At 41.5% G+C, this 22,671-nt stretch overlaps 2 gene segments (V, D, J or C); both read left to right on the top strand.

Moving 5' to 3' along the window:
- Window positions 1-1,307: 1,307 nt before the first annotated feature.
- LOC134372875 (immunoglobulin heavy variable 4-30-4-like) lies at window positions 1,308-1,735 on the top strand. The segment is given in 2 exon segments: window positions 1,308-1,353; window positions 1,437-1,735. Coding segments are annotated over 2 exon segments (345 nt in total).
- Window positions 1,736-7,591: 5,856 nt separating this feature from the next.
- On the top strand, window positions 7,592-8,190 carry LOC134372874 (immunoglobulin heavy variable 3-23-like). The segment is given in 2 exon segments: window positions 7,592-7,676; window positions 7,784-8,190. Coding segments are annotated over 2 exon segments (453 nt in total).
- The last annotated feature ends 14,481 nt before the right edge of the window (window positions 8,191-22,671 follow it).

Genomic DNA, 22,671 nt, shown 5'->3' with positions numbered 1-22,671 from the left:
GGTTTCCTAAATCTCACCTTCTCCAGATTGTGTTTGATGTTGTTGTTATGATAAGAAACACACACAGGTACTCGGCTGCCCACCTCTCCATGCTGAGCAGCAGCTGTATTTGTAGGACCAAGAAACTAGAAAATATCCAACTATTAATCCACAGCTTAATAGATAAACTGTTTTAAATTCATGAAATGGAATACTGCCCGTCATTACATCCAATAAATACTTGATACACACAAGATGGTTAAATTTACAGGTATGTATCCCAAGTAGAATAACCAAAGCAGATAAAAGGACACAACACGTTATTCCACTTTTAAAATTTCCAGAAAATAAAACATAATGTAAAGTAAAAAAAGAAATATCAGTAGTTGTCTGGTGATACAGTAGAGGCAGGGAAGACTGGTGTGCAGTCATCCAGAGAGTGATGCCCCCAGACATGGACTGGCTCTCATGCCCACAGACAGGTGCACATCAAGGGAAAGTGTGCTTTTAAAAGTTTAGTAATAGGGATGTTATTACTGCTTTCATGTTAACCATTGTAATCGATTTTATTTTTTGATATCTGATAAGATTGGTAAATTAAATGAAGGAATAAAGTCTATAAAATGTGGGTGAGAAGTGAATTGAAGATGAAACTTTGTACACTTTAGATGGACAGGAATGACCATGGAATGGAGGCACTTAGGATTTTTATCTTTCCTAGATATTGAGAATCAGTGTCCTCAGTAACGCTCAGGGCACCGTTTTCTGCAGAGTCTCTGAGGGTCCTGATGTGCTGTGTCTTGTATGGCAGGATGGAAAACACAAGGCAGGCCTGGAACTCATGGAACAATAACAATATAACAACAAGCTCTGAGGTGTGATGAGAACCACATCACAGGAGAGGGTCCAGGGAAAGAACCAGGGGTCGTGCCGGGATCAGAACTGCAGAAGCAAGACCCAGAGCCTGAGTTTATGTGGGAGAGTTGGGCTGGGTCCCAGTCAGCACAGAACACAGGGGTTGAAGGAGGTAGATCTGGGCTCAGAAAGCTGGGGCCACGTTTTGGCATGTTTGAAGCTCACCAAGTTCCCTCCCATATTATAAATACATGTCAGATAATTTCAAGAAAAAAGAAACGTACGGGCATTTCAAAAAATACAATGGTTCCCACCTCAGTTCCTCAGCACTTATAAGGACTGAGCTCTCCCACATGCAAATATTCCTTCATGCTCCAGCGTAAATGTAGACTCATGGGTGGTGGAAGCTCACAGGTCTCTCCTCAAACAGGGCTCAGGTCTGTGCGGAAGGCAGAGTTGAGATCTAATAGAAGATGAGATTGTGGGGTCTTCTCCTTTGCCTGGTGACAGCTCCACAAGGTGAGTGCTCAGATGTCACGCATGGTTTCTGGGAAGTTTGTGACTGAAAGTGACTGAGAGCTTCTGATTCTCCTTGTCTCCAGGTGTCCTGTCTGAGGTGCAGCTGCAGGAGTCGGGCTCAGGACTGGTGAAGCCCTCGCAGACCCTCTCCCTCACCTGCACCGTCTCTGGTGACTCCATCACAACCAGTGATTATGGTTGGAGCTGGATCCACCAGCTCTCAGAGAAGGGGCTTGAGTGGATGGGACGCATCAGTTATAGTGGTGGTACAGCTTATAGCTCATCCCTCAAGAGCCGCATCTCCATCACCAGAGACACGTCCACTAACCAGTTCTCCCTGCAGCTGAGCTCTGTGACCGACGAGGACACTGGCGTGTATTAATGTGCGAGAGACACAGTGACAGGAAGTCAGCCTGAGCCCAGACACAAACCTCCCTGCAGGACACAGGAGGGGTCTGGGCTGCAGGGGGCGCTCAAGGCCCACCCAGCTCCTGTGCCCCATGGAGCAGGTGCAGAGAGGGCATGGGGGGTTCCTCTTGGGATCTGAGGTTTCCTCTGCTCTGCTGACTCTCAGATGTCCCTCAGGGTCATGTCCTGCTTTGTTCTTTGTGACTCTAATTTCTCACATTCTCGCTGCAGGCAACACAGAGGGAACTAACTTTCCTCATGTGCAGATAAGAAGGTTCTTTTCACTGGGGACTTTTCTTTTTCAGGTTTTTTCATGACCTGTTTTTTTTCCTGACACACAAATCATTATGATCTAGTATTATTTTCGTGAAACTTTTGATCAGTCCTGGAGCACCCTGTCCCTAACTCAGCATTTTTCCGTATACAAAGTGCAGCTACACCCACGTGGTTATTATCATCCTACAGGACCCCTGCCCATGGCGTCTCTATCCTCAGTGAGGCAGTTTAGCCTCTGGGTCCTCATCCACACTGTGGACATTGATGTTGAGGATTTGTCCCACTCGCTGTCCATTCCTCAGTGTACTCGATGGAGAAGCAGATGCCTGAGGGCCACACACAGCTCTTATGTTTCCATGTGGAGGATGCAGGGTGACAAGCGCACAGATATAAACCCAGCAGAGCCCTGCTGGGCTGAATTTTTGGCTGGGTCTCTCAAAGACAAGACATGATAAGATGACAAGATGAGCAACAGACTCTATAAAATGTCCCCTGACTTCCTTGTTTTTGTCTCCTCTGTGGACCACATTTTCATGGACACTTCTTAAATAGTGTCTAAGGTGCATGTGGTGCTTTAGTTTTTCTCTGTCATGATACAGAAGCCCTGTGGATGTGGGTAAGGTGTGGGGTAGGGAAGAAGTGCACAGTCCTAGGATGAGTTCTGTCCTGTAGTGAGCTGTGTCCTGGGTGGGACCTTCCCAAGTGCTTCTCCCTTTACCCTCCTTTAGGGGACACTGCAAGTCTCTTGTGGGAGGGGGAGGGGATTCATTTTTTTTCTTCTCTCAGGTCAATGATGCTCTGATGAATCTGCAGTCCATTAGGATCAGCTAAACTCGCTTCTCCTGAAGTCAAGGCGTCTTATAGAGAAAGTCATGCTCTGGGGTATTTCAGAATGGCTCCTTCCTCCCTTTCTCTGCTGTGAACATCAGGATTCTTCTCTGATATTTTCTTGGAGAACACGGTTGAGCCCCTGAGGTAGAGTTTAAAGTTTGGGGATCCCTGAGACCATTGCACTGGGCTGCACCCAACTCTCAGACTTCCCAGCTCTGAGTCTTCAGCAATTCTTCAGCTGCAGCTCTGGTTTATCTCCCCCAGTCCTGGGTCCCACGGAGGTTTCTGCTCATGAGTTTCTAATCGGACAGTTTATGACCCTCTGTGTCTTCCTGGCTGCATCCTCAGTTTTGGGGACAGCAGTTCACGCTGTGGCTTCACTTCTTTTACAGATATAAGAATTGTCACCAATTTCCATTTTGTTCCATGTTTTTCTTGTTGTCTGGATGAGAGTGATGACACCCAAGCTTCTTACGTGTGAGACCTGAACCCAGAACTCCTCGTGTCACACCTGGAGGAAAGGGCTGTGTTGGTGTTTCCTTCTGGTTGCTGCTTGTTTTCTTCCACTTGTCACATTGAAGATGTTGAATAGAAGCTGTGCTGGCCGCTGTCCTCAGCTCATTCGGGATTTCTGAGGGACGCCTTGATCCTTTACCACTGTGTGGTCTGAGAGAGGCTGTATCTCCTTCACTTTTTATGAATATCATCTTATGTGACAAATCATAATTGTGTTCATTTATGGGGAACACAATGATGTTTTGATCAATACATGATGTGGAATAATTGGATCTGTTGGGAAAATATAGGAAAATGGTCAGGGCCTGCCGGAGTCCAGCTCCAGCTGGTTCTTGGAGCCTGAGAAGGACGTGTGGAGTCGGTGAAAGAAAAACAAAGAAGAAAAAGACGATGGACAGTGATGTCTAGTGCATTAGCGACGACACACGAAAGCCGCTGTCCTTTATTTATATCATATCAGTCCTCCGATTACACAAAGCAAACATTTTTCATTAGGTTAATATTAAACTGTGAACATAAAACTGATCAGAACAATACTGAAATCATTTTCTTTCGATCATAGCGAATCATAAGATTTTAAGGAACTACATGTCATTATTTATAAATCATAATCTTTGGGAAAGTACATATTATTCTTCAAATTGAAAAAGGTAATGAATCATCTCAACCGATTGTTCTCAATCAGTCACAGGTCACAATCTCCCGATGAAGTCCCTGTCTTTCTTTAAAGGGAAACAAACTAAACCAGCAACAAGAGCTTCTAACCGAGGTCAGTGCAGTGGCCGGAGGCCTCACGGTTGGCAGCAACGGCAGCTTTTACGTAGAACATTCAACCCTTACAACATATGATTTTTATATATCCATCACCTATTTTGATTTTAAATTTTTATCTTAATCACCTAAAAGCAACAATTATTTAAAAAGCACATCTTTTTATAATATGATCTAACTATTTGTATAAAACAATTTTTTATTTAAAAATTTTTGAATAACTTAAAAGCCCAGATCTAACAGATATTTTCATAAACAGAACTTTGAATTTTTTGCTCATATTTAGTCTTATCATACCATACATCTGTCCTCTGTATATGGCCCTGTGTAAGAACCAGGGGGTCTGTCAGCTCGGTCTTGCCGAGCATTTGATGTAAATGTGCGTGTGTGCCCGGGTGTCCTGGGTTATGGACTTAAGTAGAAAAGATGAGTGGCTGTGACCCATGGTGCCCCCACAACCCTTGGAAGCCCAGGGGGCCATGGGGCAGCCTCTAATGCAGCTGGAGGGTGTTGCTGCAAGCTGTTGCTGTCATTGCCCCCAGGACACTCCACAAGGTGCTGCCACCACCACCACTGCCCTGACAATACAAATGGAAACATAGTAGAACTAAACTAATAAGACATTTTGGCTTCAGTTACAATTTGCCTTTCTCAAGAACTGGAATAGTTGTGTAGATTTACAAGGTCAAGCTGGTCAATATATCCATCACATCAACTTATTATTTATGTGGGAAGACATTTGAAATTTACTCTCCTTGCTATTTTGAAATATATTATTACTGACTATAGAAACTATTGTTACTGACTATAGACACTCAGGCCAGTGGAACAGAATTGAGAATACAGAAATCACCCCTCAGTCTGACAGCCATTTGAGATTGGACAAAGGCAACAAAAATCTACACTGGGGACAAGACTTCCTCTTCAACAAGTGATGTAGGGAAAACTGGATGTCCATATGCAGAACAATGAAACTAGGTATGTACCTCACACCATATACTAAAGTCAACTCAAAGTAAATTAAAGACAAGTATAAGACCTGAAACTGAAAAATTACTAAGGCAAAATATACGTGAAACAATTCAGGAACTAGGTGTGTGCACAGACTCTATGGACATGAGCCTGAAATAACAAACAACAAATGAGAAAATAAATGAATGGGACTATATCAAAATACCACGCAGTTTCTCATGCCCTCATATATTTAAATTACTGACATCCCAATATGTTTGCTGTTTATTTCACAAAACTGTGTTTCATGGGGGTTATAAACTATATACAATTGTATAACTGTATTAATATATGAAAATTGTGGATAGATTTTTTACAACTTATTGAAATATATTTTACTTCTGATAATATCTACCTATAAAAGTGTACAGTTTAGAAGACTTCAGTATATGTTACTCACAAAATAATTAACAGTATTTGTGCAACCACCAACAGAATTTAATTTTAGATTCTTTGAATATCCCAAAATGAACAAGTCTCTTCAGGGTCACTTTCCAGTCCTCCCTTCCCCCTGCTTATGCCGGTCCAGGTGACCACTAACCTAATTTCTGTCTCCATGTATGCCTATCCAAGATAACTTTTATAAGTGGAATTAATCACATGCAGTGTTCAGTATTCAGGTTCTTTTATGTTATAAGTTTCTGTTTTGTGCCATGTTGTATGAATATGATAAAAGTGAGTAATAATAAGAGATATTGATGAAGATTTGGAGCAATTGGTTTGTTCATAAAATGCTGGTGAGAACATAAAATTGTATATCCACTTTGAAGAACTGTTCAGCAGTTTCTCAAAATGTAAAGCGTAAATATTGGCTTTGCTGCCTCCCGTGCACATTGATAACTTGTTGTGTGGAGGATCTGGAGGAGGTGCTGGAGCACTAGGCAGGGGGCTCCTCCTCTCCCCCTTGAGCACCAACCCAGGAGGCCGGAGCTGAGTGATTCTCCCCAACCCTGGAGTAGCCAGAAAGAAGGTAGGACCCTGCAGATATGTGCATCCTGGCAGATTCACACTATGATGCTTTAGCACACTGGACATTTGGAAATTCATGAAATGTATCTAGTTTCATCTTTATTCTAGTGTGTTTGCCATCTAGTGATCTCCGACCCAGGTGAGCTAAGGTTTGGTCCTGTTTTCCCTGAAAACTACTCTCTCCAGATTTCAGGTTTGCTGTTTGTCTTGTTAACTTTGCTCTTTGATTTGTTTAAGAAAATGTGCTAATCTGCCACTTATCCAATGCACTTGCTATTATTGTTGTGTTTGTTGAAAGAATAAGAAAAAGCAGTTTTACTCAGTGTCTACATTTGTAATCTAAGAGCAGCTTACTTTATAATATCCAAAATCTGAGCATGATACAAATTCCCCTCAACAGGTAAACTGAGAAAAGGAAGCATTTTCACACATTGGAATACTATTCCGTAGTAAAAGCCATGAGTGTCTGATTCACACAAGAAAAGATTGCATCTCGGACCAAGATCGCGAGGAAGTATAACAAGGAATTAAATGCAGCGACTGCATATTCCATTGACTTAAATTCTAGATGAGAAAAAAATACTGTGAAGTAACATAAAGAAGTTCACGAGTTGCCTGGACATAGGGTGAGAGGAAGTAAGCAGTGGGACGAAGAAATCAGAAGAACAACAGGAAATGCTTCAGGATGAAATACTTGTACACTATTTCCATTGTGGTGGTGACTGTGCAGGTGCACATGTATGTCAGCACTCATCAAGTGCACACTTTAAAAATGTGCAGTGTGTTCTGTCTATTATAGCTCCTTATGATGGTTACAAATAAAACCAGGTGTCAATACAGAAAGAGAGATAGAGAAATACTGAAACATATAATTTCAGAGATCCTTTAAATTGCATCTGCATGAACTCTGGTTCTCTAAGTATGATGCGAATAAAAGACAGAACACAGGAAAATCACAAAGTGTTATTACAGGAAGGAGAAACTAACTAGGCAAATGTCACTAGGAAGGCCCTGCTCTGTCCTGGGGTTGGATCCGTGGTGTGGAGCACAGACCCAGACACTGAGGCTCCCTCTGACCGTACATGAAATCCTGGATACAGTGTATAATTTTTTGACGGTTTTGTTTATACCTGTACGTCTATATAAAGAATTAAAATTCATAAGTGACTCAAATACTTTGTTTCTGTGCAAAAATAACGTAAGTTGGATTATAGGTGTGTGTAAAAGGTACGGTCATATAATAAAAAAACATTGTCTCAAATATAGTTATTGCCACCAAACTCCCCTGGAGCCCTCACATCTGTTCTGGACTCTGCCCTCTTCATAGGCTCCCACCACAGAGCCTGCTATGTAGCAGGAGGACATGCAAATAGGGCCTCGCTCTGCTGATGTAAAGCAGCCCAGCCCTGACCCTGCAGCTCTGGGAGACGAGAACCAGCCCCAGATTCCCAGGTGCTCCAACTCGGTGATCAGGACTGAACACAGACGAGTCACCATGGAGTTTGGACTGAGCTGCGTTTTCCTTCTTGCTGTATTAAAAGGTCATATTAAGGCGAAATAGAGACATTGAGAATGTGTGTGGTTATGGGTGGGAGAAATAGTGGATTCATGTGAGAGTTTTTTGACCAGGGTGTCTCTGTGTTTGCAGGTGTCCAGTGTGAGGTGCAGCTGGTGGAGTCCGGGGGAGGCTTGGTGAAGCCTGGGGGGTCTCTGAGACTCACCTGTGTCGCCTCTGGATTCACCTTTGATAACTATGTCATGCACTGGGTCCGCCAGGCTCCAGGGAAGGGACTGGAGTGGGTCTCAGCCATTAGCGGGAGTGGTGGTAGCACATACTACGCAGACTCCGTGAAGGGCCGATTCACCATCTCCAGGGAAAACGCCAAGAACACACTGTATCTGCAAACTGAAAATGCGAGAACTGAGGACACGGCCACGTATTACTGTGCGAGAGACACAGTGAGGGGACGTCAGTGGGAGCCCAGACAAGAACCTCCCTACAGGGACACACGGGACCACCAGGGGGCGCTCAGGACCCACCAAGTTCAAGGCTGATTCCCTTGGGCAGGTGCAGAGGGGCCTGTGCTTCCTGTTGGGTTCAACGGAATCATCCACTCTCCAAGTTCTCAGCTGTCCCCTGAGACGTTTTATGTCTTGTTACTTGTGTCTTTAATTCCTCACACCCTCACGGGGTAATGAAGGTGCATCTGATGTGGTCATTTTGCAGATGAGATGTGGCAATGCACATGCTGCCAGCACGAATCTGCACTTCACGTCTTGGGCACTAGGGATGACAATCAGCTCTGTATCTCATGAATATTCATAACCAATAATATATAAACATATATATACATTAACTATTTTTAAAAAAAGTTTCACTAGGGTCATTTCCTTCCTGAATTCCTGTGACTCATGTTTCATTCTCTAGAAACAGACCATCCTGAAGATTCTCCTCATTTCTTTTGTGGAGCTAATTTCACTCATAGAAAAACAGCTGCATAGTCCAGTCGCTCTGTGTCCCAAGCTCACACTCTTTGGCCTCAGAGAAGAAGCTTTTGTCCCTTCATGGACACCTTCACTCCGACAGACTACCTGTTCCCCTCAGGGTCTCGAATAGATTTGATCGTCAAACATCCAACCCCACATTGTCTCCTAATGTGCATCGTTTGTGTCATTCCATTCATGGACACCCTGGACAGGTCACCTGAAGTGGGTCACCTGCAGCTTCTTCACTGTGCTGCTGAGCCCATGTGTCTCTCACATGCAGAACCATGTAATTCAGGCACTACTGCAGGTCAATCCTGCAGCAAGTTGGAGGCACAGGTGGCTAATGACCCCACAACACCTAGAACAACTCACGTACCTTATGCCTTATAATGTGCAGATGGCTCCACCAACTGTAGGACACACTGGTAGGCAAATCTCTGAGATGCTGTGTTTGCACAGTGATGCGTTGGTTGTCCAGGTCACCCTCAATATAAAGTTTGTCTCCAGTGAGCAGAGCACATATATGAAATCAAATATCTGTGAGTTCCAGTGTTATGGAACAGAGCTGAGGAAGGGCTAAAAGACTAATCTAAAACTCTGAAAAGCTTTTATAAAAACAAAGAAAATATACTAAATGTAAAGGATCTAAGCATTCTATTTAAGAAGTTGGACAAAGGGCAGAAAATGTGTATTTTAACCAAGCATACACCTTTTCTTTTAGATTTTCTTAACTTTTCTTCACATATGGCAGGGGAAGTGAAACACAAAGAAGCAGTGTCTCAAAGACTGTTTTGAGTAGATTCATTTCACAGAACAGAAGTTGTGATTATTTTATTTTAAATTATAACAACATGAACAAAGACTATCAGACATGAGGCAATAGATCATTTTTACATCTGCACTGCACTATGCTCCTCTATAAAAATAATAATATGTGTTTGAGACTCTGCTCTATGCCAGGCAGGCCCCACCCAACCATTATGTAGAACAGCCAAGATTTCCAATTTCTACATGAGCCAGTTAAAGTTTTATATTCATTTGACAAAACAAACCCTTCTGGAAAATGTCAGATAATCCCATTGAATCAAAAAACTGTTTTTGCAGAAAAGTAGATACATTATTGTCTTCTTTTATTGAATAGATGATATTGTAGCACATATATTAAAAGGTGACTTTTTAAAGTGAGTGTAATTTTTAATACTGTTTTAAAATAATGCCTTTCCGATAGTATATACACACTCACTGGCACTCTCTAAAAGTACCAATTAACTTTATTGCACAGGCATATTGCTAAACACAAAAAAGTGCAAATATTAAATCTAGGTCCTATACTAACAAATTTGTCATGAACAGGACATTGTGAATTTTGGAAGGTTTTTTCAACATCTGTGTCCTCGTTTTCTTCTTTTCTTCATAGAGTAAAACACTGACCTTAAACTTGAGCTTCCCCATCCCAAACTGTGGTGGGTGGAAAAGATTCTGAGTAAATCAGAATGATCACATGGACTGTGTGGTCCACAGTGACCCCTGGGTGCCACTGTCACTTATGCAGTCCTATACGTGGCCATATCCTGAGTGATTTTATTAACCACACACGTTTGGTATTCGTCTTAAAAAACAAAAACCCTCCATTTAGGAGGACTGTACCTCTGGGTCCTCACACACACACTGAAAGTGTGAGTATCCCGAATGTCTTCAGGTATAACATGTTTCACTCTCTCTTGGACTTGCTCTAATTTTTGTCCACACCAGCAATTCCACTCTGTGCTCTCACTGATAGAATTAACATTCTGAGATGACAAATCTGATGGCTCTTCTTTGGTCTCCGTCTACTCGACACTTTGGAAGCCTTTGTAGCTTTGGTCCTCCCTGGGCACTCATCTTCTTGAAATAATCTCTTCAGTTAGTTATTTTCTGGCATTTATACTTGGCAACTCCATCACATCCTGATATTTTTCCACATCTTCCTGAAAATTAATGTTGTAATTTCTCAGGGAATTTTCTAACAATCTATGACACAACTTTTCAGGGCAATTATAATGTTAAAGTCCAACCAAATGCATTGACATGTGAGAGTATCAGTACCTCATGAGAGGAAAACAGGTTCTGCTAAGGCAGTGGGTCCAGGGAATGAGGTCATTGATCTTTATATAACTATCGATATTTCTGTACCAACCTTTGTGCCTTTTCTGTATATATCACGCTTTCCTGAGAATACAAGATGAAGTTTGGGGACGCTCCCTCCACGACTGGCCTCGCTCCTCACACTGAGTGCCTGAGATGACGGTGACAAACACGACACCATCCATCATCATGGGACAAACACTAATCCTCTTGGTAATAAGTTGATTGCTTCATGTCACATTCACCCATGAGAGCCAGAAAATTGTCCTCATTAGAATTTTCTCATCTAATTTTTATTGGCATTATTTACCTATTCATTCATATTTTTCTTAATTTTTAAATGCATTTTGAAGTAACTTTAGGCTTATACATATCTTGCAGTAATAAGACAGAGAATACCATGTGCCCTTCACCTACACTTTTAGCTTTATATTTGTTTATGGTAGTTAGTCTCATCCAGTATGAGGATTTGCCTTTGTTGGCAAAGTCCTTTTCTCATGACCAATGTCCTTGGTGCTGAAAGTCTGGATCTTATATGAGATCCTGCAGGATGTTGTCTAAGACCAAGGACACTAGTTGTTGTTGAGTCATAGGACGTGAGGCCATGGGAACACACGCATGGGCTAAAGTTGTCATCTATCATTTCGATATTTCCAGAAGCAGAAAGACTAATAGAACAATGGAAGGGCCAATTCAAGTCTCTGAAAATAAAACCAAATTGATGTGTCTGAGGATGTTTTATGACATCGTCTTCCAGAAGAAACTCTCAGCTCTAAATTAATTCCATCACAGGCATTTCACTGTAATCTAGTGTCTAGCATATGGTCCAAATCAATCTGCACTATAGGACACTTTAGCCCAGTAGCTACAACACAGGGGTCTGGGAATAAGAGTGTTGAAGCAGGATTAATTCCTTTCACCATGTTTGCTGTGACTAAATGCAAAGTTTTATTTATGCCTTCACAGTCCTTCCACTAGGGCACAGAAGTGGTTCCACGTAATTTGAGTCTATGTTTGCTGTCTTCTTAAAGGGGATACTTATGACTGTGGCTCAGCTGATGAAGAGAGTGTCTCTACCAGGGATGGTAACTGCCCCATGTCTTTCAGGCTAAGATGGCACCTACGCACCGCGACAAAGAGGAGTCAGTCTGGCCTTTGTGGCAGAGTGGACTGAGTGGACCTGTGTGGAACCAACTAAGAAAAGAGAAATATAAGGACACGCTGGACTGGATTTTTGTTGTTTCCTTTCATGTCTCCCAGGCCAAGACAAATGTTAGCAGCAATTGCATTGGATATTTCTGTATGGACAAGATCCACCTTTACCTGAAAACAGCTCTCAGGTAATGCATAACTTCCTTCGCTGTAGTGGGAACTTTGACTCCCACAGGTCGCTACTGCCCTGATTTGTAGATAAGTTAAACCTCTCAGGGGTATCCACCAGCAGTGGAGGTTGAAACAGGAAGATATCGCCCCACTCTTAGTGCCCCAGGTCCACATGTGGCTTCTCAAGAAGTTCCAAGGGAAGGATCTCTATTTCCTACTGGTGGTGACCTGCATAACATCAAGCCCATCCATTCAACTTGATTTGCTATTTTAAAGAATAGAAATTTGTTTTAGTGCATTTTAAACTTTAGTTCCCAGACTATCTTTCTTCAGTGATCGAAGGATCTAACACTGAACATGATTTTATTGAGAACTTTTGAGCACTGATCAGCATAAATGGAAAATAATAATTGTCTCCCGTTTTCCTAGATTAATATTTATAATATTATTATTCTACGATTTAAATTTTTTTCTTTCATTTTTTTCTTAAAAGTAAATTTATTATATTCTTTTTATTGTTTTTATTGAATTTTTTTGTAAATATCTGAGGGGTATGGCTTTGAATATCCATATCTGTGTACAATATACAAGCTCATATCAGAATAAATAATATATTCAACATTGTACAGTGTGATATATTTTGGGGTTCTTTATCAATTCCATGCTAAACCCATCCCCCTCCTCATTTCACACTCTGGTGGCCTACGTACGATCTCCCCTTTTGAAATTTCTACAAGTTATTGTCATCATTGTATCTTTATTTCTTTTTCTGTTTTATTTTTAGCTCCCACTTATGAGTGAAGACATGTGGTATTTCACTTTCTGTGCCCAGCTTATCTCACTTAACATAATTTTCCCCAAGTTCATCCATATTGCTGCAAATGGCAGACTTTTGTTATTTATTTTATTGGCAAAGTAGTATTACATTGTGTACAGATACCAAAGTTTACTTATCCAGACACCCACCAATTGGCATGTAAGTTGGGTCCTAATCTTGGCTACGGTAAATAGAGCTGCGTTAAACATGGGAGTGCAAGTTTCCCTTCAACATGATGATTTCCTTGCCTATGGTTATGTACCCAGCAGTGGGATTCCTGGATCATATGGCAGATCTATCTGTCATTGTTTGAGAAACTTCCATGCTGTTTTCCATAATAGCTACAGTGATTTACAGTCTCACCAACAGTGTAGGAGGGTTTCACTTTCTCAGGATCCTGTCCAGCATCTCTTACTCTGTATTCTGCATAATGGCCAGTCTATCTGAATCATATGATATATAAGTGTGGTTTTGATTTGTATTTCCATGATGTTTAGTGATGTTGAGATTTATTTAATGTGTCTGATGGCCATTTGTATATCATCTTTTGAGAAATGTCTACTAGGCCCCTTTGCTCAATTTTTAATCTGGTTCATTATAGTTTTTCCTATGGCAACATTTTCTGGGTTCCTTGTGTATTCTGTATAATAATCCCATGGTGGATGCATAGTTTACAAATATTTCCTCCCACTCTGCAGGTTGTCTTTTTGTTTGGTTAATTGTTTCCTTTGCTGTGTAGAAAGTTTTTAGTTTGATATAACACTATTTGTTTATTTTTTTTTTCTTTTGTCACCTGTGCTTTTGAGATATATCCATAAAGTTTTTCCCCAGTCCTAATTCCTGGAGTGTTTCACCTGTGTTTTATTTTAGAAGTTGTAAGGTATCAGGTCTTACATTTAAGTCTTTAATCCATTTTGAGTTGATTTTCAAATATGGTGGAAGATACAGGTCTAGTTTTATTTTGTTATAGATGGTTTTCCAGTATCTCCAGCACCATATATTGAAGAGTCAGTCTTCCAAAAGCGTATTTTCCTTGTGTATATGTGTGTGTGTGCTCTTGTGTTTAGAATTTTGACAAGCTCACTTGATGTAAATGTTTTCATAATACAGGTTGTAAACACAAAATAAAGCATCATTTTATCAACTGAAAGAGCTCTAACATTTTTCCAATAAATTACTTCAAGACATTGAAAAAAAAATAGTAAAACAATAAATAAAACATATTAAAATCCCCTTATGAATGGAAGCTGAAGAAAATCCACCAGGAAATGTCCAAAGTGTCTTTGAGGCTTGTTTCATGACCATGTTCCACTTGTAGAGAATTCCCAGGATTGTCTTGTTGACTGGTTACACGTGGTGAAAAAGAACCTCGCGGTGTTTGTAAAGTGTCAAGGCCAGCGCTGACTTAAGATTGGAAACTATTCGTCTATACCATGTACAGCTGATTAATATAAACACTTAGCTAATATTAATTTGAAATCATCTGCAGCCATCATGCAGCTATATTTACTTTTTATTTATTTATTTTTAGTTTTTATTATTAGCATACTCATTATAGAAAATCTCAATTTTTCTTTATGCCCTTGACCCGCCTTGTCGCTCCCATCCACCCTCCCTCCCTTCCCCCGTCTCGAGTGTCCTTAGGTTTGTTCCCTCCTTCTGAACGTTCAACGTATTGTTGTGGTCTTTTCTTTCTTCCTTTCTTCCTTCCTTTCATCCTTCCTTCCTTCTTTCTTTCTTTCTTTTCTTTTCTTTCTTTCTTTCTTTTCTCTTTCTTTCATTCTTTCTTTCTTTCTTTCTTTCTTTTCTTTTTTCTTAAGATGCAGTTATGATTGAGAATATGCAGTATTTCTTTGTCTTTCTATGGCTTATTTCACTTAATATGATTTTCTCCAGACTCTTCCATGTGGCTTCTAATGGCAGAATTTCATTTTGTTTTTATTAATGAGTAATATTCTATTGTGTATATAAACCACATTTTCTTTCTTTCTCTTTCTCTTTCTTTCTTTCCTTTTTTCTCCTTTCTTTCTTTCTTGAATTCTTTCTTTCTTTTCTTTTTTCTCCTCTCTTTCTTTCTTTCTTTCTCTCTCTCTTTCTTTCTTTCTTTCTTTCTCTTTCTTTTTTCTCTTTCTTTCTTTCTTCTTTCCTTCCTTCCTTCCTTCCTTCCGTCCTTCCGTCTTTCTTTCTTTCTCTCTTTTTCTTTCTTTCTTTCTTTCTTTCTTTCTTTCTTTCTTTCTTTCTCTCTCTCTCTTTCTTTCTCTCTCTCTCTTTCTTTCTTTCTTTCTTTCTTTCTTTCTTTCTTTCTTTCTTTCTTTCTTTCTTTCTTTCTTTCTTTCTTTCTTTCTTTCTTTCTTTCTTTCTTTCTTTCTTTCTTTCTTTCTTTCTTTCTTTTCTTAGCATGCAGTTATGATTGAGAATATGCAGTATTTCTCTGTCTTTCTTTGGCTTATTTCACTTAATATGATTTTCTCCAGACTCATCCATGTTGATTCAAATGGCAGAATTTCATTTTGTTTTTATTAATGAGTAGTATTCTACGGTGTATATAAACCACATTTTCTTTACCCTGTAGTCTGTCGAGGGACATTTAGGTTGGCTCCATATCTTGACTATTGGAAATAGAGCTGTGATTAACATGGGAGTGCAGTTGTCCCTTTGACAGGATTTCCATTCCTTTGGATATAAATCCAGTAGTAGCATTGCTCGATCATATGACACTTCTATCTGTAGTTTGTTGAGAAACCTCCATATTGGCTTTACTAATTTACAGTCCTACCAACAGAGTAGAAGTTTTCTGATTTCTCCACATCCTCACCAGCATTTGTTATTCACGGTCTCTTCAGTAATGGCCAGTCTATCTGGGTTGAGATTATATCGCAACGTGTTTTTGATTTGCATTTTCCTAATGATTACTGATGCTGAACATTTTTTTCATTTATCTGTTAGCCATTTCAGTATCTTCTTTTGAAAAATGTCTACTGTCTACTCATCTCCATTGCACATATTTCTGTTTGAATATCTGTTTTGTTTTTTTTTTCTCTTTTGGCATTGAGAACCCTATGTATTCTGTATATTAATACCTTGTCAGATGTCTAGGCAAAGACTTTGCGAATAAGATCTGAAACGCACAAGGAACAAAAGCAAAAACATACAAATGGGATTATATCATTTACAAAAGCTTCTGCACATCAAAAGAAAAAATCAACACAGCAGAAAGACAAACTACAGAAGGCAAGCAGCTTTCTTGAAAGCACAGATTATCTGTGAGGACAGAGCAGCTGCTGACCCCAGGACACCTCTCACAGCTCACACACCTTATGTCAGAGGACATGCAGACAGCGCCACCAGCTGCAGAGCACTGAGGGGGACAAGCCTGTGGGAGGCTGGGGTCAGACATCAGTCAGGGAATGGGCTGAGTAGTGTGGTCCAAACAATCAAGCCCTGTGACTCAATGACCACAGGACACATATACAGCTAAATATAAGAGCCCTAAAGTTTGGGAACAGATCGGAAGCAGGATGGAGATAGACATGTTCCTCTGAGAACACTTTTAGGGGAAAATTACTAAATCACATTAGCAAATGAGCTCAGTTTTCTAATTTGGAACCTGGACACAGGACAGAAGAGTGTGTCTCTATGTTTCAACTGAGCATGATTATTAATGGAGACCTTTTAAAATGATTACATGCGGTTTTCCTTTACATACAGTGACAGTCTCAAAATTATCACACAGATCAGATGTGAACTTCCAAGGGCTGACTTCGTAATATACAAACAGCAAATCAACCAGTGTCACACTCACTTTTGTATTTAAAGGGGAAATCTGAGGTGACTCAGAGTATTTTAGTTAACATTTACTAATTTCCTCAAGACACTGTTACATTTGAAGTTGAACTGCATTATTCTGTGTTAGAAAGTCTGATAGGAAGACCATGAACAAAGTGTGACATGGTGACTGGTTTGTTACCACGTATCAAGAACGTGTAGCTTGTAGTGTTATCTTCACGCATAATTGAACTTCAGTAAAGCCTTTGTCTAACATCTAATGTTTTATATCTGCATTGCTCTGGCAGGTATTTTTATTGTTGATTTCTGGTCCTGCACTCCCAACCATCTTGTATTCATGTACTTACACCGTTGCACAGCAAATATTGCTAAAGGCATGCAATTTTTGTAATGAAAACCCCATTTTGCCTTTTCTTTTACCTTTCAGTCTACTTAAACTTCATCCAATTACAGGCACATTTTGAGAAGGTGTGGTGTATCACCGATTTATCTCTAACATTATTCATGATCCATATGCCCCCTTTCTTCTCTGCCGAGTAGGTCTATTCTTAAATCTCATCTCTTTATTCATCTTGACAATTTTCTTTATCTCTCTTTCTTCTATATCAATGATTCCACATATATAAAGAGATTATCTCCTCAGTTCATGTTTCTGCTGGTTTCTCATCACATTGGTGTTTGGTGATTTACTATTATTGTTTATTATTATTATTATTATCATCATTATTTTTTCCTTAGGGTTTCACTAAAAATGCAAGGAATATTAATTGTTAGTATTAATGACATAATAATAGTTTTTAATATTGTTTGATTTATTTAAAGGACATTTAAAATTTTCTCAGCTAGTACTTTTACCACTTTTCTGACATCCCATCTAAGACCATTTTTTTTCATGAAGATATTTTCTCTTTTCAGTGGTGTGTGAGTCTTACTTAATGAATTTTCAATACTATAATTATCTTAAAATATTTTTTTTAAACTAGGTCTATCCATAAAACACAACACTCATTCCAAGTTAGAAACCAGCATGCGCATGAGGCCTGCAGGACAATTATGATTCAAAGAAACAGGCTGTGATGCACTGATTCTCAAACACACAGGGCCATCCTGTCACTTTGTACTATGGGACATACTTCCTACACACTGTGACTTACTACAGAACAGGACTGTGAGGTTCACATTTTATTCTATGAGAAGGAGTTATCAGGATCAATCAAATGGACAGTTCTGGGTAGATTTTCAAAAGACCAATGGTGAGCGTTTGTGTGTATGGGTGGATGGGTGTGGAGAGAGAGAGAGAGAGACAGAGACAGAGACAGAGGTGACACGGACTCAGTGTGTCAGGCTCCAGTCCACACACAAACCTGTTGTTCTCATTTATCCGGAAAAAGCAGATAACACACACTTTTTAGCTTTTGATGTAAGTCAGGGCCATATGACATATTATGCCCAAGGAAGTGTACACACTTATAACACACATCCTCACAGCCTGGCTAATTAACGTAACGTTCTACAGGAGGAAAGTGGCAGTTATGCAGGATGAACAAGGTCTAGAGATCTGCTCTACAACACTGCATTCGTGGTTCACATCCTGTGTCATGCACTTGAATTGTGTTACTAGGGAGACCTCATGTTTAGTGTCTTTACAGCAGTTAAAAAACATTCCACCTGAAATTCACCATTCCCTCACCTTCTGATTTCTGTAAATGTCTGTCCACAAGTTGCAGATTCTGGTTCTGAAACCAGTGGGACTCTTGGTTCCTGAGTGACGTTATGAATCAGTCACCTCTTCTCACTGCAACTTCCCTCCTGAGCACGTTAGAACAGAAACGAGCAAGATGCAGGTCTTTGTCCTTGTCCCTTACTCGACTGAGAGGCTGCGCTGCTTCTTCATGAGGCGGAGCTTCCTGACAAGTTCTCCTGGACACACAGAGCTGGGCCACTAGGACGCTGGAGAGTCACCTGAGGGTTTGAATAAAAATTAAACATAGATGCACATACACAGAGTTATTTCAAATCTCCTCTCTGATAATTCCAGAATCTGTGTCATATCTTATTCTGGTTGTAATACTTGATTTATCATTTCAGAGTGTTTGTTTTTCATCATCTTTCACCAGGTCTTTCAACATTTTGATAAAACTCCAACACAATGTAGGAGTCAACAGGACCTGAAGAATCATCCCCAAATTGCCCACCAGCAGCTCCTGTCTTGTCATTCATTGAGGACTCTTGAAGGGCTGTCCCTCCTTGGGACTGACATGGAGCAGACAGGGGCAGGCACAGCACAGCGTCCAGCCCGGCCCCTGGCCTCTCTCTCTGTGGTGGGCAGTCATCCAGAGAGTGATGCCACAGACATGGACTGGCTCTCATGCCCACAGACAGGTGCACATCAAGGGAAAATTTGTTTTTAAAAGTTTAGCAATAGGATGTTATTACTGCTTTCATGTTAACCATTGTAATCAATTTTATTTTTTGATATCTGATAAGCTTGGTGGATTAAATGAAGGAATAAAATCTATACAATGTGGGTTGCAAGTGAATATATGTTGAACTTTTGTACACTTTAAATGAACAGGAATGACCATGGAATGGAGGCATTTAAGATTTTTATCTTTCCCAGATATTGAGAATCAGGGTCCTCAGTAATGCACTGGGCACCATTTTCTGCAGAGTCTCTGTGGGTTCTGATGTGCTGTGTCTTGTATGGCAGGATGGAAAACACAAGGCAGGCCTGGAACTCATGGAACAACAATATACCAAGTAACAAGCTCTCAGGTGTCACGAAAACCACATCACAGGAGAGGGTCCAGGGAAAGAACCAGGGTTTGTGCTGGGATCCGAACTGTAGAAGCAAGACCCAGAGCCTGAGTTTATGTGGGAGAGTTGGTCTGGGTCCCAGTCAGCACAGAACACAGGGGTTGAAGGAAGGTAGATCTGGGCTCAGAAAGCTGGGGCCACATTATGTCATGTAGCTCACCAAGTTCCCACCCATACCATAAATACATGTGTAATAATTTCAAGAAAAACAAACAAACAAACACATAAGCACTTCAAAAAATACAATGGTTCCCACCTCAGTTCCTCAGCACTTATAAGGACAAAGCTCCCCCACATGCAAATTTTCCTTCAAGCTCTAGAGTAAATGTGGACAATTCTGATGTGGAAGCTCACAGGTCTGTCCTCAGACAGGACTCAGGTCTCTGGGGAAGGCAGAGTTCAGGTGAAATAGAAGATGAGACTGTGGGGTCTACTTCTTTGCCTGGTGACTGCTCCTGAAGGTGAGGGTCTCAGATGTCACACATGAGTCTACGGTATGGTTGTGACTGCATGTGACTGAAAAGTTTTGATTCTCCTTCTCCCCAGGTGTCCTCTCCAAGGTGCAGCTACAGTAGTCAGGCCCAGGACTGGTGAAGTCCTCGCAGACCCTCTCCCTCATGTTCACCGTCTCTGGTTACTCCATCACCAGTGATTATGGTTGGCACTGGATCCGCCAGCCCACAGGGAAGAGCTTTGAGTGGATGGGACGCATAATTTATACTGGAAGCACAGGTTATAACCCATCGCTCAAGAGCCGCACCTCCATCACCAGAGACACATCCAAGAACCAGTTCTTCCTGCAGCTGAGCTCTGGGATTGATGAGGACACAGGTGTGTATTACTGTGGGAGAGACACACTGACAGGAAGTCAGCATGAGCCCAGACACAAACCTCCCTGCAGGACACAGGAGGGGTCTGGGCTGCAGGGGCCGCTCAAGGCCCACCCAGCTCCTGTGCCCCATGGAGCAGGTGCAGAGAGGGGATATGGGTTCCTCTTGGGATCTGAGGTTTCCTCTGCTCTGCTGACTCTCAGATGTCCCTCAGGGTCATGTCCTGCTTTGTTCTTTGTGACTCTAATTTCTCACATTCTCACTGCAGGCAGCACAGAGTGAAGTACCTTTCCTCATGTGCAGATGAGAAGGTTCTTTTCACTGGGGACTTTTCTTTCTCAGGTTTTTTCTTGACCTGTTTTTTTCCTGACAGACAAATCGTTATGATCTAGTATTATTTTCCAGAAACTTTAGATTAGTCTTGAGGACCCTGTACTTAAATCAGCATTTTTCCGTATACAAAGTGCAGTTACAGCCACGTGGTTATTATCATGCTACAGGACACCTGCCCATGGCGTCTCTATCCTCAATAGGGCAGTTTAGCCTCTGGGTCCTCATCTACACTGTGGACATTGATGTTCAGAATTTGTCCCACTCTCTGTCCATTCCTCAGTGTCCTGGATGGAGAAGCAGATGCCTGAGGGCCACACATAGCTATGATATTTCCATGTGGAGGATTCAGGGTGACAAGCACAGAGATGAAGACACAGCAGAGCCCTGCTTGGGTGAATTTTGGGGTGGGTCTGTCAGAGACAAGAGCCTGACGGGATGACAAGACAAAGAACAAACTCCATAAAATGTCCCTGATGTCCTTGTTTTTGTCTCCTCTGTGGACTACATTTTCATGGACACTTCTTAAATCGTGTCTAAGGTGCATGTTATGTTTTAGTTTCTCTCTGTCATGATACAGAAGCCCTGTGGATGTGGGTAAGGTGTGGGGTAGGGAAGCAGTGCACAGTCCTAGGATGACTTCTGTCCTTTAGTGAGCCGTTTCCTGGGTGGGACCTTTCCAAGTGCCTCTCCCTTTACCCTGCCTTGGGGGACACTGCAAGTCTCTTGCGGGAGGGGGAGGGGATTCATTTTTTCTCTTCTCTCAGGTCAATGATGCTCTGATGAATCTGCAGTCCATTAGGATCAGCTAAACTCGCTTCTCCTAAGGTCAAGGCGTCTTATAGAGAAGGTCATGCTCTGGGGTATTTCAGAATGGCTCCTTCCTCCCTTTCTCTGCTGTGAACATCAGGATTCTTCTCTGATATTTTCCTGGAGAACACGGTGGGCCCCTGAGGTAGAGTTTAAAGTTTGGGGATCCCTGAGACCATTGCACTGGGCTGCACCCAACTCTCAGACTTCCCAGCTCTGAGTCTTCAGCAATTCTTCAGCTGCAGCTCTGGTTTTTCTCCCCCAGTCCTGGGTCCCACAGAGGTTTCTGCTCATGAGTTTCTAATCAGACAGGTTATGACCCTCTGTGTCTTCCTGGCTGCATCTTCACTTTTGGGGACAGCCGTTCACCCAGTGACATAAATTCTTCTACAGATATAAGAATTGTCACCAATTTTCATTTTGTTCAGTTTTTACTTTTTTCTGGATGGGAGTGATGACACCCAAGCTTCTTATTGTGAGACCTGAACCCAGAACTCCTCGTGTCACCCCTGGAGAAAAGGGCTATGTTGATGTTTCCTTCTGGTTGCTGCTTGTTTACTTCCACTTGCCACATTGAAGGTGTTGAATAGTAGCTGTGCTGGCCGCTGTCCTCAGCTCATTTGGGATTTCTGAGGGACACCTTGATCCTTTACCACTGTGTGGTCTGAGAGACGCTATATCTCCTTCACTTTTTGTTAATATCATCTTATATGACAAATCATAATTGTATTCATTTATGAGGAACAGAGTGACGTTTTGAAAAACGTATATAATGCAGAATAATTATATCTGTTGGGAAAATATAGGAAAATGTTCAGGGCCCCTCAGATGTTCAAAATATTGCTGAGCATTTGATGTAAATGTGCACGTGCGCCCAGGTGTTCCTTGGTTATTGTCTAATGTAATTGCGCACGTGCACCCAGGTTTCCTGGGTTATGGACTGAAGTATAAAGGATGAGTGGCTCTGACCCACGGTGCTCTCCCCACCCCTGGGAGGTCCACAGGGGCTATGGGAAGCCTCTCCTGCTTCTGGAGGGTTTTGACCAAGCTGTTGCTGCCAGTGCCACTGGGACCCTCTGCAAGGCCGCTGCCACCACCACCTCTGCCACCACCAGACTTGTCAGCTGCTGGACCTGAAAGCTGCTGCTGCTGTTGCTGAAGATGGAGCTCATGTCATCTGCCAATGATACCGGGATCTTTCCAATTACCTAG

This window comes from Cynocephalus volans, chromosome 3, assembly GCF_027409185.1.
Source record: "Cynocephalus volans isolate mCynVol1 chromosome 3, mCynVol1.pri, whole genome shotgun sequence".
NCBI classification, from domain to species: domain Eukaryota; kingdom Metazoa; phylum Chordata; class Mammalia; order Dermoptera; family Cynocephalidae; genus Cynocephalus; species Cynocephalus volans.
The sequence above is the reverse complement of the archived record's forward strand: the minus strand, read 5'-3'. Positions and strand labels throughout refer to the sequence as shown.